Source organism: Monocercomonoides exilis (assembly GCF_001643675.1).
Source record: "Monocercomonoides exilis strain PA203 chromosome Unknown scaffold53-602328, whole genome shotgun sequence".
NCBI lineage: Eukaryota > Preaxostyla > Oxymonadida > Polymastigidae > Monocercomonoides > Monocercomonoides exilis.
Genome location: NW_027150598.1, coordinates 304,760 through 319,117, shown reverse-complemented (window position 1 = coordinate 319,117; position 14,358 = coordinate 304,760). Strand labels below are relative to the sequence as shown.

General features: G+C 36.5%; 5 protein-coding genes across 5 annotated transcripts; 4 read left to right on the top strand and 1 right to left on the bottom strand.

Annotated features, from left to right (window-relative positions):
* Positions 1-16: 16 nt before the first annotated feature.
* On the bottom strand, positions 17-1,216 carry MONOS_2927 (Vacuolar protein sorting 46B (Vps46B)). Its single transcript, XM_067872884.1, has 2 exons — positions 746-1,216; positions 17-689 (listed from the first exon to the last, which is right to left on the bottom strand). Exons 1-2 carry the CDS (start codon positions 1,181-1,183, stop codon positions 522-524), a joined length of 606 nt encoding a protein of 201 aa, XP_067720498.1. The 5' UTR covers positions 1,184-1,216; the 3' UTR covers positions 17-521.
* A 93-nt stretch (positions 1,217-1,309) lies between these two features.
* MONOS_2926 (putative Apolipoprotein A1/A4/E domain) lies at positions 1,310-3,202 on the top strand. The gene is made up of 2 exons (XM_067872883.1): positions 1,310-1,363; positions 1,415-3,202. The coding sequence occupies exons 1-2, from the start codon at positions 1,340-1,342 to the stop codon at positions 2,972-2,974; spliced, it is 1,584 nt and encodes a 527-aa protein (XP_067720497.1). The 5' UTR covers positions 1,310-1,339; the 3' UTR covers positions 2,975-3,202.
* Positions 3,203-3,288: 86 nt separating this feature from the next.
* MONOS_2925 (uncharacterized protein) lies at positions 3,289-4,008 on the top strand (the record flags this gene model as incomplete). Its single annotated transcript, XM_067872882.1, has 1 exon — positions 3,289-4,008. One exon carries the CDS (start codon positions 3,289-3,291, stop codon positions 4,006-4,008), a length of 720 nt encoding a protein of 239 aa, XP_067720496.1.
* A 2,607-nt stretch (positions 4,009-6,615) lies between these two features.
* On the top strand, positions 6,616-7,143 carry MONOS_2924 (uncharacterized protein; the record flags this gene model as incomplete). The annotated part of the gene is made up of 2 exons (XM_067872881.1): positions 6,616-6,733; positions 6,791-7,143. 2 exons carry the CDS (start codon positions 6,616-6,618, stop codon positions 7,141-7,143), a joined length of 471 nt encoding a protein of 156 aa, XP_067720495.1.
* Positions 7,144-11,051: 3,908 nt separating this feature from the next.
* On the top strand, positions 11,052-13,596 carry MONOS_2923 (uncharacterized protein; the record flags this gene model as incomplete). Its single annotated transcript, XM_067872880.1, has 3 exons — positions 11,052-11,211; positions 11,302-11,777; positions 11,837-13,596. The coding sequence occupies 3 exons, from the start codon at positions 11,052-11,054 to the stop codon at positions 12,653-12,655; spliced, it is 1,455 nt and encodes a 484-aa protein (XP_067720494.1). The 3' UTR covers positions 12,656-13,596.
* Positions 13,597-14,358: the final 762 nt, after the last annotated feature.

Below are 14,358 nucleotides of genomic sequence, written 5' to 3'. Positions count from 1 at the left end.
GCGGATGTAATAAAAATTCTGGAAATTTGTTTTCTATTCTTAATTGAAAACTCTTTTGTGAAAAAGAGATGAAATATCATCAAACGAAAAGTTTATTAATGAATCAGAAAAAGACAGAAAAACTGCTGCAACAACTGCTTTTCTATAATTTTTGTTGGATAAAGAAAAAAACTTTCTGCACTTTTCGAATGAGAAGAAATAAAAACAGACATAAATGGACAGGTTAATATAATAATGTTTTTTAAATGAAAAAAGCTATTTTTTGAAAAAACGATTTTTTCAAAATTTTGACTATTTGTTAATCTTTCACAAATTCCAAATGTAAATGATAAATCAAAACAAAAAAACAAAAATTAACCAAGAAATGAATGCTAATGGCGAACAAAACTAATTTTTCATTGAAAAAACAGAAAGGACCACAAAGAAATTTGATCAAAAAAAAAAAAAAAATAGACAGGGAGAGTGAGTATGAGAAATGGAGAAAAGCAATGGAGATATCGAATAAAGAAAGTTCGAATAATTTAATTACTAAGAAGCTTTGCCAATCTATCATCTATGTCATCTTCAGGGACAGTGCTGGCAGCTTTCGGAACTGTTACTGGAGCAGCAGTTCTCATTCCAGCAAATTCGCCATCAAGAGCAAGTTGGTGTTCTGCTGCAACCTGTGAAATTAACTGATCAACTGCAGTCTTTATAAAATGATTAAATATACAAATCATTGTTGTGCAAAAATGAAATTGCAAACTCTGTCAATTTGAGTTTCTGCATGAGCGTCCATTTCGCCCATGACAACTTTTTCAACTGTATCAATATGATCCATTTGTGTATCAAATTGTTTCATAACTTGATTTACTTTCTTCATGTCCATTGCTTCTGACGCGGATTGCAGTCCTTGACATAAGCCTTCCACTGTCTTTATCATGGAATTCATTCCAGATTGCATCCTCAAACGAGAGGCCAATCCATCCATTTTCGATGAATACCCCATAAATGTTGTTGAGCATTTGTGTTCTCTTATTGCATTTTCAGCATATATTCGAGCTCCTTCTGGATTTCCGTCTTGAATAGCTTTTTTGATTTTTAATTTTTCTGCTTTGCTTCGCTTTTCAGCTTTTTTTGATGCTCTCATAAATTGCTTGCTCGTTAATTTTAAATTAAATATCATATCTTGCGCTGTGGACATTGAAAAAGAGATAAATAAAAATATTGAAGAAAAATAATATTATACTTTTTTGTGATCTGAGATTCTTGTTAAAGCGGGAAATTCAAATTTTGCAGGATAAATACCGAAATCAATCATGCACATCTTGCATTTTTTTGTTTTTATTGAGCTGTTAACATGGCGTTTTCTGTGTATTTAGCAGTTTGTCTATTTTATTATTATCTTTTTATATTTTTACTTTGAATTTTGCAGGCTCTTTGTTTTGTGTTCATATTTGATCATTCAGCCGTTGCTGCAACGGATGACAATGAACATTCATTTGTGGGCATGATGAAAGAAAAACTTGGAAATATGAAAAACTCAATTACTGATACGTTTACTCATAAGATGAATGAGGATGAAGACAATTCAGAAAATAAAAAGAACGAAATGAAAGCCATGGTCGATCATCAATTGTCAAACATGAAAGATAAAATGGAAGATGCAAAGGAAAAAATGTCAAACAAGATGGATAACGTGAAAAAATCATCCAGTGAAATGAAGGACAAAGCAGAAAAAAAGATGGAAAATGCAAAGGATACTGTTGTTGATAAGATGGGAAATATGAAAGATGACATGAAGGACAAAATGGGTGACGCAAAGGATACGATGATGGACAAGATTGGAAATGCTAAAGATGTAATGATGGATATCTTGGGAAATGTCAAGGACAAAGTGATGAACAAAGTTGTCGATGTGAAAGATGGAATGGAAAACAAAATGGGAGAAGCAAAAGATGTTGCTATGGATAAGATGGATAACATGAAAGAAGGAGCAAAAAACATGAAGAACAAGGCCGAAGATAAGATGGGAAACATGAAAGATGAAATGAAAGAAAAAATGGAAAACGCGAAAGACACAGCAGAGAAAAAGATGGATTGCATGAAAGAAGGTACTCGCCACATAAAGAACAAAGCAGAAGAAAAGATGGGAAAAATGAAAGAAGGAATGAAGGATGCAACAGTTAACACAATGGAAAATGTTAAAGATGAAGTTAAAGACAAAATGGGAAATGCAAAAGACAAGATGATGAATGTCGTTGGTGATTTGAAGGATGGAGCACAACACATGAAGAACAAAGTTGAAGACAAAGTATCTGCAGTCAAAGACGGAGTGAAGGATGTGAAGATTTTGAGCCAAGACGGCGTTGTGAAAGGTGGAGCCAAAATTGCGAAAAACATGGCCGAAAAGAAGATGGAGAATGTCAAAGACGATGTGAAAGAGAAAATGGTCAATATGAAGGACACTGTGGCCGATAAAATGGGAGACATGAAGGAAGGTGCACACAACATGAAGAACGTTGCAGGACATAAGATGAACAACATGAAGGAAGACATGAAGGACAAGATGGGCAACGCAAAGGAAATGATGGCAGACAAAATGGAAAACATGAGAGATGGGGCCCACAACATGAAGGAAGCTGTTGAAGGCAAAGCTGGCAAGTCAATGAATTTTGTGCAGAAGAAGCTGAACAACATGAAGGAAGGGATCAAAGAAGGTGTCTCAGAGAAGGCAGAATCAATGAAAGAGGGCGTGAAGGGAACACTTGGAAACATGAAGGACAAAGCAGAAGATATGGTCGAGGATGCAAAGGAAGCTGTCAAAGAACGCGCCAAAAATGTGAGAGACAGCATTAACGAAAAGTACGAAGAAATGAAAGACAAAGTCAATGGGAAAGTTGATGATATGAAACAAGGGGCAACCGACATGAAGGACGATGCAAAAGAGAAAATGAACAATATGGCACACAAAATGAAGGCTGTGTTCGCTTAAGCGACAGATGACTGATGTAATTCCATGACTGTTTTATCTGTTCTATTATGATTTCCATATTCTTGTTGTTGCTTAATCTTCTTTTTCTTCTCTTCTTTATATTTAACGATCTTTTGATCAATTGTTGAGTGTTGGTTTTGTGTTGCTGCTCGTGTTATGCTTTATTAGCTTTTTATTTTTTTATTAATGGTAAATCATTCAAAAAAATATTAAAATGCAAAGCCTTTTAATTCTTAAGAACAATCGTTGAACTTTAACACCTTCTTATTTTGGGAGTGAGCTCCATATTAAGGGCTCGGTCTTTCAACAGATTAATGGAAATTGAAGCTACTAATTTTGGACCTGCGTCTGAACCAAGCAGTATATTCTCTGCGGGTGGATCAACGGGCAGCTTGGATCTATCTCAATCCAACTCCACAAGTAGCTCAACATCTCCCATCTCACAGACTCAATCAAGCCAAAGTCACAGCGAGTCACAAGTTATTCCGTCAACAAACAAACTTGCAACATTGTCTACAGAACTCTTCGGTGAAGCTGTGTCTGCTCCAATATTTAATTTTCAGCTTGATCGCGCAGACGTTAAGGAGACCAGGAATGCATATGAATCTTTATCATTTGTCCCATTCATCCCATCGCAAACGCATGCCCATTCAAGATCTTCAAATTGGATAAAGGATGCCTTGGACTCAAGCGGTTGGAGAGTGGAGCAATATTTATTCCCTGCTCTAAAGGCGCTGATTTTACTACAGGATGAGGGAGATTCGCAACTGGATCGACTAACTGATGCGGTGCTTATGATCATTAACACGTTGCAAGAGGCAAGACATTCCCGCATTCAGGCGGAATATGGTTTCAAAGCTGCCCGCGTTTTTAAGGACGGATCAGAAGATCCTCATATTACCAGTGACAAACTCGAAATCATCAAGCCTATTCTTGAAGCCAAACGCTCATCACCGAAATCACAACCAAAAAGATGGATAACGAGAACAAAATTTTTTCGCGTTCAAGCCCGCTGCTGCGGGCCTCGACCATGAACATTTTCCAGGAAAGCGTGGGGAAAGAAGCAATAGTTGGCGGAAGAATTTGAATGTTCTCCGCGGAGTGGAAGAAGACCGTGGTCACAAATGCAATATCGGAAGGAATATGCCCGGTCTGGAAGGGAAAGCGGGCAAAGGACAAACTGATGAGAGAAGTTCAAATGAACAAGGGCTTCCTCGGAGGTCAGAAGGAAGAGTAAGCCTGTTCCGCTTGGATAAGAGAAGGTTTAGCAACAGGTGTCATTTCAAAAATAGGCAGGAAGAAGGTGCGTTGTCTGAGCAACATGTTTTTCATCCCAAAAAAAGATGGAAAATACCGACAAATACTGGACAGCCATCCGTTAAATGCCACTGTGAAGAATATCCATTTCAAAATGGAAGACCACCGGACAGTCGAAAGATTATCGGAGCACAACGATTTCGCCACCACATTAGATTTTTCCCAAGCATTCTTCCTCATCCTGGTTCATGATGTGTTCGTTCCGTTTTTCGCCTTTTCCTTTCACGAAGAAACATTCGCCTTTCGCGGGATGCCATTCGGGAACAAGGATGCTCTACGAATCTTCACGCGACTGATGAAAAATGTATTACAAGGAATCAGAGATCAATCGGATGAAAAATGCATGGCACATTTGACGATGTTGTCCTTATCCACCAAGATCCAATCAATCTGGTAGAAGCAACAAACAAAGTGATAAAATGGTTTGCAGAGCTGGGACTTATTGTCAATGTGGAAAAGAGCAGTGAAACTCCGAAACTAGTCTTCGACTTCTAGGGTTGGACTTGGAGAACAACATAGATGACAGTTGCATTGGAAATGAACAGAAGGAAGGCATAAAGCAATTTGTGTTAGCGGTGGATGACAAAGGTAAAAATTGGAGTGATAGTGAAAACACGAGACTATGCCTCATTCATCGGTTCAATAAGCGCAGTGCGATTTGTGTGCAAAGATGCAGGGCTTCAAATGAGTAGATCGAACGCTCTGCAAAACAGAATTGTTCGAGAAAATGGATGGGATGGAGAATTCGCAAATAATTACGGAGTTTTCAAACAAATCTCATTCTGGGAATCAAGCTTAAAAAAGGTGGAAAAAAGAGATTTGGAAATTTTCTCAATGTCAGATGCAATATTAACAACAGATGCAGCTCCTCGGGAATGTGAATCCATCCTTGAAGTCAACGGAACATGTTTCCATTATCATCAGCCAAACAATCGAAGATTCATTTCGCAAAGTTAAAATTTCAGGGAAACATTGGCAGTTCTCCTTTCTCTCAACCATTTCGATCCCTATATCAAAATAGACATGATGAAGAATCTTCTTCGAAGATTAGACAGCTAAAGCGTTGTCTTTAACATAAACCGCTGGGCTGCAAGAAGAAAATTTATCTGTATCGTAAGAAAGATCAGACGAGCAATTCTCCAGATGGGGATCAACGTGAAAGTGATTCATCTTCCAGGTGTTTTGAACAGTGTTGCAGATTCTTTATCAAGGCTAGAAAGATCAGGAGACTACCAGATCACACGGAATGGAATGGAGGAGGTTCAGAAGCAGTTGAATGTCGAAATAGAGCAGGATGCATTTGCAAGTTAGGGAAACAACAAATCACAAATTTCGTCTGGACCAGGAATTCCTTTCGCAGAGGACGGATTGACCGTAAGTTTGTAATACGCAGTGACTCTAGTGCATCCCCCCGTTCCGCTTATCCTTCCGAGTCTGAGAAAGATTTGGAGAGAGAGAGCTAGAGCAGTTATTCTCACACCAGCCTGGAGAGATCAAATCTGGACACCTCTGTTGAAAAGAATGATGACACAGTTCGTATATTGGAAGAATTCGCAAGCTTCTCTTCAACCAGGAACAAACTCTATGAGAACACGAGCATTTCTCTCACCAGGAGGTTACATTGCGGGGAGACTAAATAGGTGATGGAAATCGGGGAGGAATGGTAAACGCGCGGGCGAAAAAGGTTCAATGTTTCTGATCTAATTATCTTTGAGTCTCGGAATAGTGTCGCTTCCACAACTTGGTCTTCGTTCACGTTCGGCTTTGCACATTTCTCACAGGCGTTGGAGGAAGAGGGATATGGAGACTTTCCGAAGGAATTCAGCGATTGGTCCCAGATCTGTGCTAACATTTTCATAAAGTTGAGAGATAAAGGTTTTCCATATTCATGTCTTTGTACAGCGAGATCCGCGGTCTCGCTGTTCACAAGAATCAGTTACGGAGAAAACCTGGGGCAAGTCCCACTGATAGAGACATTATTCCGATCGTTTCATCGATCTCACATCCCAAAGAAACCGCACGCATCAATGTGGTCTCCTTCAATTCTATTTGACTATAACAATTGCATGCCTCCAAATGAGTAATTATTGTTCTTCGATCTGACAGTTAAATGCATAATCCTGTTAATCATTTTCACTGCATGCCGCTTCCGCAAGATGGAAAGAATATCCATGAGCCAATCGGTTATACAAGAGGATTCCATTCACCTATTCACGAATTTAAAGACAGCTCTTTCGCCCTCATATATAACGGTTCCAATTTTGAAAAGCACGGACGAAAAGGTTTGCCCAGGAAGAGCTGTCAAATCACTTTGGTGTAGAGTTATGACTGCTTATGAAAATAGAGACACATTTTTACTCAACACGGTACAGCACACTCCGCTTAAGACAGAAGGAATTCGTAAGTTGGCCCGCCTTGGAATGACTCAGATTGGGATTCCAGGTTAATATCGACCTTACACTCTCAAGCATGCAGCTATTTCAGCACTATTGTCCAAAGGAGTGCCTGAAGCAATGGTTGCAAGACACGCACGAATGTCCCCAACATCACACGCTCCAACTCGTTCATACTTCAAAGCAAATTTAGCTTCAAGAATGGCAGATACTTTGTTGTCAACGTGCGTCAACAGGAAACTTCAAAGCCAACTGTGCTTGCAGGATAGAAATAATTCTGCTCAACCTGTGCAAACTGCATCTTCGAATTTTCCAAAGGCCTCTGAAGGAGAGACAATATTCCCCAACAAGGTTGAAGAACCTGGAGAAGAAAACCTTGATCACGAAGAGATTCTTGTGGAAAGAAATCAGGAAGGAGCAGTTGCAATTCTGAATACAATGATTGGAGTCGGAGCTTAATTTGAAAGAAGGAAATCCCAACTATTTCACTCCCAAAATAAGGAGGTGTTGAAGTTCAACGATTGCTCTTAAGAATAAAAAGGCTTTGCATTTTAATTCGCCGAGAACAATCTGAAACTTCAACACCTCTTTTCCCACCACGAGTGAAACTCTTCCCACCCTTTGGAAATGAGATATGTTTGGCAAAATTTGTCCAATTCTTTCATTTTTTAATTGTTTATTGCAACGAATCAACATCACCTTGTGCACTTTGTTTTTGCACATCAATTGTAAATTTTTAATTCCGATTATTTTTATTCCTAATTCTTATTTTGCTATTCACCGCTAGTTCTTCACTTGAACGACTGAGCCCTTGAAAGGGTTATTTTTAAACCACCACCTTTTTTTCACTCTGACCTTTTTTTTATTGCTAAAGTTTCATATCCAACTTTTTGAAATTATAACTTGATTTTTTGTATAAAAGGAATCTGTAATGCATTTTTAAAATGTTTTTTTTAATGAAGCCTATTTCTAATGGGGGGGGGGGGGTTTAAAACATTCCATCAAGCTTCCGCGAGAAATTGGTTGGTTTCAAGGGGTGTAAAGCCACTTAGTTAATTCAAAATAAATTCTTTTTTTTGAAATTCAATTTTTTTTAAAAAATGAAAATTAGATCAAAACCTTAAAATAAATAATGAAAATCCTTGTTGAAGAAAAAAGAAAAGCAGGGCAGACAAATTAAAGCATGCCATGTTATCTTTTCATTACAGAAAGCACAAGAATAAATTAGAACGAATGGAACACATCGTGTATGGTGGCGTCGTCAGGATTACAGACGCCATCAATTCTAAGCAATTCAGCCGAAGCAGTATTAAAAACGCAGTTCGGGCGTTGCGAGCTAAAAGGGAAGTTGGAAAATCTGGGAGACCACAGGAAATCAGCATAGAGAAGGAAGAAACCGATCTTGATGTGAAAAAATTGATTCTATTTGTGGGAGCAGTTTAACAATGAAGAAAACAAGAGAATTGGTTTGCTCAAGTTTTTTATTGTGACAATAACATTTTTTCTTTAGATGGAAAATGTTATAAACGACACAAAAGAAGAAAACGAGCCACATATTACAGTTTCAAATGCTGCGGCGTCCGGGTTTTTGATGCTGCATCCTGAGTTGACGAAGAGCAAACCAAAAAGTTTGGACATAAATCGACTGGCTGTTTCCTGAAAGAGTGTGATGAAGCCTTGGTATAACACGATTACAGATTTGCACGAAAAAAATCATCATACACCTTCATTTATATTTAACGTTGATGAGTCATCTTTGCGTTTTCCTTCTTCTGCCAATATCGAAGTCATCCATCTATTTGGACAAAGATGTGGGTATTGCTAAGAAGCACAAAGAATGGACAATGCAACACTTGTTGCTGCCGCGGCTGCAGATGGTTATTCATTGCCTTGCATCATTCTCTTGCCAAGTGAAAAACAACCGGACGAACTTAAGCTTCTTCTCTCTCCGACTCTGGACATCTGGCCTAACAAAAGTGGCTGGATGGACAAGAAAAACTTCAAAAAATATACAGAAACAGTTCTTCTCCCTTCCATCGTTGAAAGGAGAAAGCGCATGTCACTGGAAACAGAGAAATGCCTTTTTTTCATCGACTCTCATCCTTCACGCGGTGATCCCACAATTTGGTAAACCTCCTCAGAAAATAACATAGATGTCGTATCATTCATCCCCCACAATACTCATTTGTCTCAGCTACTCGATTGAGGAGTATTTGCGATTATCAAAACTTCTCATTCTTCATCATTTGATGCTCCATCGTCAACTTCATCGTCTGCTTCGAGAAAAGCACTTGTCGACGTGCTTCCTCAAGCAATTCACTCCGCTTTCACTCCTTCTGTCATTAAAAATGCTTTTAAACAAAGCGGAGTCCTTCATAACACGTTCGGTCCGGTTCTTCGCAAACTACCTGAATCATCAAAATACCCTCTTCCTTCCCATCGTAACCGTTTCGATTATTTTGGAAAGTTAATTACAAAAAAGAACTTCTCGACGATTGGGAAAGATTTTTAGGGAGAAATGAGGAAAAGGAGAATGAAAAAGATATGAAACATGTGATAGAAAACGAAAAAGATGAAATGGTTGAATTCAAACAAAAAATCAAAAGAAAACGCTCTGACGTTATTTTTGATGACCCAAACGAAGAGGAAAATGAAGAGATTCAAAGAAAACCAGGAAAAAGAAAGATAATTCGAAGAATTGATTCATCTTATGAATTTTTTTAAATTTTTCTATATTTTTCACTTCAAAAATTTGCGTCAGAATAAAAAAATGGGTTGGGGTTAAATAATAACCCTATAGCGCTCACTCCCAAAATAAGAAGGTGTAGAAGTTCTAGATTATTCTCGGCGAAAAAAAATTCGTCCCATATTCATTTTTGATTATGGATAGCAATTTTAATTTGGGAATGCAAATCGAAAGATTTTTCTAATTTCGTTGGACTTGCTCGATAAATTGAATTTTGATATCACACTTCCTTTTTTTGAATTTCTGAAAATATTGCTTGTGCGGAATTAATCTTGAAAAATTGGAAAACAAATCTTAAATGAGAGTTTTCATCAAATAGCATCAGAAAATGAAGAAGAAGAGTCCTAGCAATGCACTCTTTCCATATCTCATCCATAATCCATTTCTTTTTGCATAGAAAGCAGAAGAAAACTGAGTGTATTCGAAGATGGCTTCAAAAATAACCTTTTGAAGAAGTATTTTTGCCTTTTCCCGTTTCTCCTTTTCCCCAAATCGAATGAAGCATGCTCAATAGCTTCAGCTGCTGTGCGTATTCTCCATGAACAATTCTGCGACTTCGCGTTCCGTCGCGCACTTGCGAAGCTGAAATCCACAAACTTCATGAGCTGTGATTCGTTTCTCTCAACTTCAACTCCTGCCTTTCTTTTGCTTCATAAATCAACTTGCTCAGACTGAAACAATAAATCCATTTCAGTATTTCCTCCTTTCTTCTGCTTTGTGCTAAGTGAACAGAAAAACAAATCATATTTCATTGGTAAACTTCAAAAATGATAAATTCCGCTGTGAATGCTTTTCACTCCTTTTTCTTTGAGCATTGCTTTCAGCATAAATAGATCTTCGTTGTTCTCCTTCTTTCAGATTATCGTGTCAATGATGATCATTTCATGTGAGATTTAAGTTTGGTCATGGTTTTCAGCTTCATTGTTGGAAAAGCTGTTATATTTTAAGCAAATAATTTGTTTGTTTCAAACATGTAGATTTGAGAAGAATTCGAGGCCCCCAAATCTGCTTGTCTGCAAATCATAGTTCTTCCATTTTGTATTTTTTCCGGCTATGCTCACTCGATAAGTTTGATTTTTCATTTTTAATAATCGCATTTTTTATTGCTTTTGCCTGAAGAATATCGAAACAATTTTACAAACACCTTCAAATCAAAAGATTTGTGCAAAATATGCAAACCTCCAAATATCTTGCTCCCCCACAGAAATGGCTGAATCATCTCCAGCAAAGGACTTATGCTTTTCATCAAAAAACAGTCTGTTTTGCCCTTTCCATTTCCTGATAAAAATTTTCATTGGAAACAATGGCCTCACCTCCAAACTACAAAAAAATAATCGGGGTTCGTTTCCTCGAAATTTATCCACAAACAATATCCAAAACTTGAAATTTTATAATAGGATTGATCATTTTAACGAAAAAAAGGATTTACTTGATCTCCCGAGCAAAACATATTGAGCAGACTTTATCCGAGTTATTTTCTTGCCACAGCAAATATTTGTCAAATTAATCCGCTTGATTGAAATTATTCTCGCAGTACTTGTTTGATAAATAAAAATGTTTGTATTTGTCTATAATCTTGTTTGTAATTTTAATGTAAATTTATGTTTGTAAAGAACATATAATGAAGAAAGCAATTCCATTTTATCAAGTTAAGGAAGAGGAAGAAGATTATGAAGAAGGTGATTTCAGTGGTGATTATTATGAAGATGAAGAAGGGGAAGAGGATTATGATGAAAGCGATGAAGAAGAATTCAAATCAGATCTCACAGAAAAGTTCACAAGTTTGTTAATTTTTTCTGTTGATAAAATTTTCAATGCTTTGAATTTTATTTTATTTTATTTTTTTGGAGAATTGCTTGATGAACTGGAAGATTGCGATGGGAATGAACAGAGAAAGAAAATCATTGAAATGGATACAATAATGAACGTTATGAGTGAAAAAGAGATTGAATATGTTTTTACAGAAGAACTGTACGACGAAATCGACAAAATAATTGAAGAAAAGAAACTTTCAATGGAAAATGCCATTTTGCTGTTGAAGCACATTGGATACAGCAAAGTGCTTAATGGAGTGTCGAATGACATTTTTGACGAATCTTTACTGAGCAAAAGAATTCAAAGGATAATTTTTAAAGAAGATAAGAAGATAGGAGGAAAGAAAGAGAATCTTTTAGGCGATCTTTGCGTATGCTATGTAATGTTGTATGCGTTTTCAATGCCTAAGAAATTACTTGTCGTTTGTGTGCCCCGTCTTCTGAAAATTGCTTTGAAGAAAGAGAAAGATGAGATAACTCAAAAAGAAGTGGAAATGGCTTTGATGGCTTTGAGCTATATAAAAGACTCTGAAGTGTGAGAATTTCTATATATTTTTCAAACATAAATAATTTCTCTTTGTTTATTTTTTAGTGGAAATTTGAAAAAGGACAGTTCTTGCATGAGATCGAAGAGATTGTCCAATATCACCAGGAACACCACAATCTGACTCGTCTTGCATATCAATCAGCTTGGCAGTTTTTAATCAACCGATTTTATGAAGATATAACTAACAAAAGTTTTATTGCTATTAAACTGCGTCATGCAAGAGTTGGAAGTTTGGAAGATGTAATTGTGAATGAGCTGCATTTTGTGAGAGAAGCAAGAAGAGAATTGGAGGAATTGATGAAATGTGTGAATTGGAAGAAAAAGGAAAATTCGAATGAAGAGAGAAAAATAAAAGCGAAAGAAGAACATACGTTGATGAGATGGATTTTTAAATTGGGATCTTATTTGGAATACTGTCAGTTGTGGAATGGAGAGTATTCTGGGCTTGTTGACAGCATTGCTCATGTGCTTCGAGCAGCCCAGGATAATTTCAGAGATATTAGCTCCTGGTGTATCTATTCCTTGAGAAATATGGAGGAAAATGAATCAGCGAATGTCGACGATTTGTTGAAAATTGGAGTGGTTGATGTGTTTTTGGAGGAAATCCAGCTGCCTACATTGAGAGAAGAGTGTGCAGAAGCGTATATTGATTTTTTTGAAGGGATATGTGAAAGGTTGAGAGAAAAGATGAAGGATGAAAAGGGAGAAGCGCACAAGAAAGAGGTGAAAAGGAAGATATTTGACAAGATGGAAGAAGAAGGATACGAAGATTGCATTAGCGGATTGCTGGTGTTCAATTTTAATGAGATGCTTGAAGAAAATATTTTGGATTTTGAAATAGAAGACTATTTTGTGCAGCTGTAAAGAAAATGTTCTTCCTGATTTCATTCCTTTTGTTGAAGTCTCAGAAAAAGGCAAAAGTGGAATGAAACGAAATGGAAAAGAATGGATACAGAGATTTCAGAAGAGGCAGATTGAAGCAAATGAGCAAAGGAAAGAAAATAAGAAGAGAAAGAGAAAGAGAAAGAGAAAGAGAAAGAGAAGAGAATAAAACATTTCATTATGAAGCAACACTTTTGGATGAATACGAAGCATGATCAGCACAAATTGAGGATTCTTCATTCATTTCATTCAGTCTTCTCGTTATCAACTTCTGATTATGCTTCGATTTCACTCACACTCACGTCCTCGCTCACTTTCACTTTCACTTTCACAACATCAATCACCATCACAACAATCAACCCATCTTATTTTTCGAATATTTGTTTGTGATGTTTCATTTTCTTTGTAATTCCTGTAAATCTCACTGTATTTTGAAGAACTCTTCGAAACTTTTCTTTGGATGCAGCATCACAACAATATTCACGATATAATATCAACAATTTTTAGTAATTTTTTTTTTCAGTTCACTGACTTTTCACTTCTCTTCTTCTGAAATCCAAAATCAAATGTTAAAGTGAAACAAGGGAAAAAGCAAATGGAACATGAAACCACTCAAAGGAGCAAAGAAGAGACTTTTTAAGTTGATAAATAAGAAATAATATGTCAGCTTTTGACTCATAAAACTTCTTTAGAGACAAATTATTTGAAGAAGTTCTTTGAAGAAGAAAAGAAGAAAATGCAAGCTACTTAAACTCTCTATCTTTTTTTTTAACACTTCGTAAAAATGAAGTGAGAAATAATAGAATATTTTTGGGGAGGAAAAAAGCTTAAAAATTATTATTGAAATGTGAAATGATAAAAAAGAAAAGAAAAGAAAAGAAAAGAAAAGAAAAGAAAAGAAAAGAAAAGAAAAGAAAAGAAAAGAAAAGAAAAGAATAGAAAAGAAAAGAAAAGAAAAGTTCTTGAATATGGAGAGCATGCTTGAAGAATGACAGAAGATCAAGGTCAAATGCATCAATTGCAAAATAATCTTGTGCAATGAAGAAAAACAATGAAGGTCAGCTCTGACAGAAAAGATGGAGTTTTTTAAGTTTGGTGAGAGTTAAACATCAAAAGAAAATATATTCATTTGATTGGATATTGTTATCAGATTTGCTCATTCAAGTCCATTTTCGTTTCAGTTGAACTGAGATTTGGAAAAGAAGGAGGAAGACGGCTTTTCCATGAGATACACTCCAGCAAGGTTATTTCTCAGCATATAAAAGGGAAAATGGGATTTTGGAGGAAAGAAAAAAATTCAATCAAATTTCAGTTTCTTTGGAATGAAGAGAATATCTTCCTTTTTGAGCAATACTCTGAAAATTCTTCGTGTTGCTGCAATCAACCGTTGAGTTTTGATGCTTTCCGTTCATCTTCAACGTTGTCTGTCAAACATAGAGGGGTCAGATAATAAATTCAACTTCTCAAACATCATGTCAATCTGCCATCTTTCAGCAATCAATTCCGACTCAAATTGGAATTTCTATTTGCATTTGATTTCCTCACGTAATTTTTATTTTCCTTTTTTGTGTTTTCTTTCTGCTGTCAATATTCCCCCTTCCGGTTTATTATAATGCCATAAAATGATCATCGCTGCTTCAGCTTCTGTGTCTGTTTTGTTTCTTTTCTTTCTTTTCTTTTCCTTT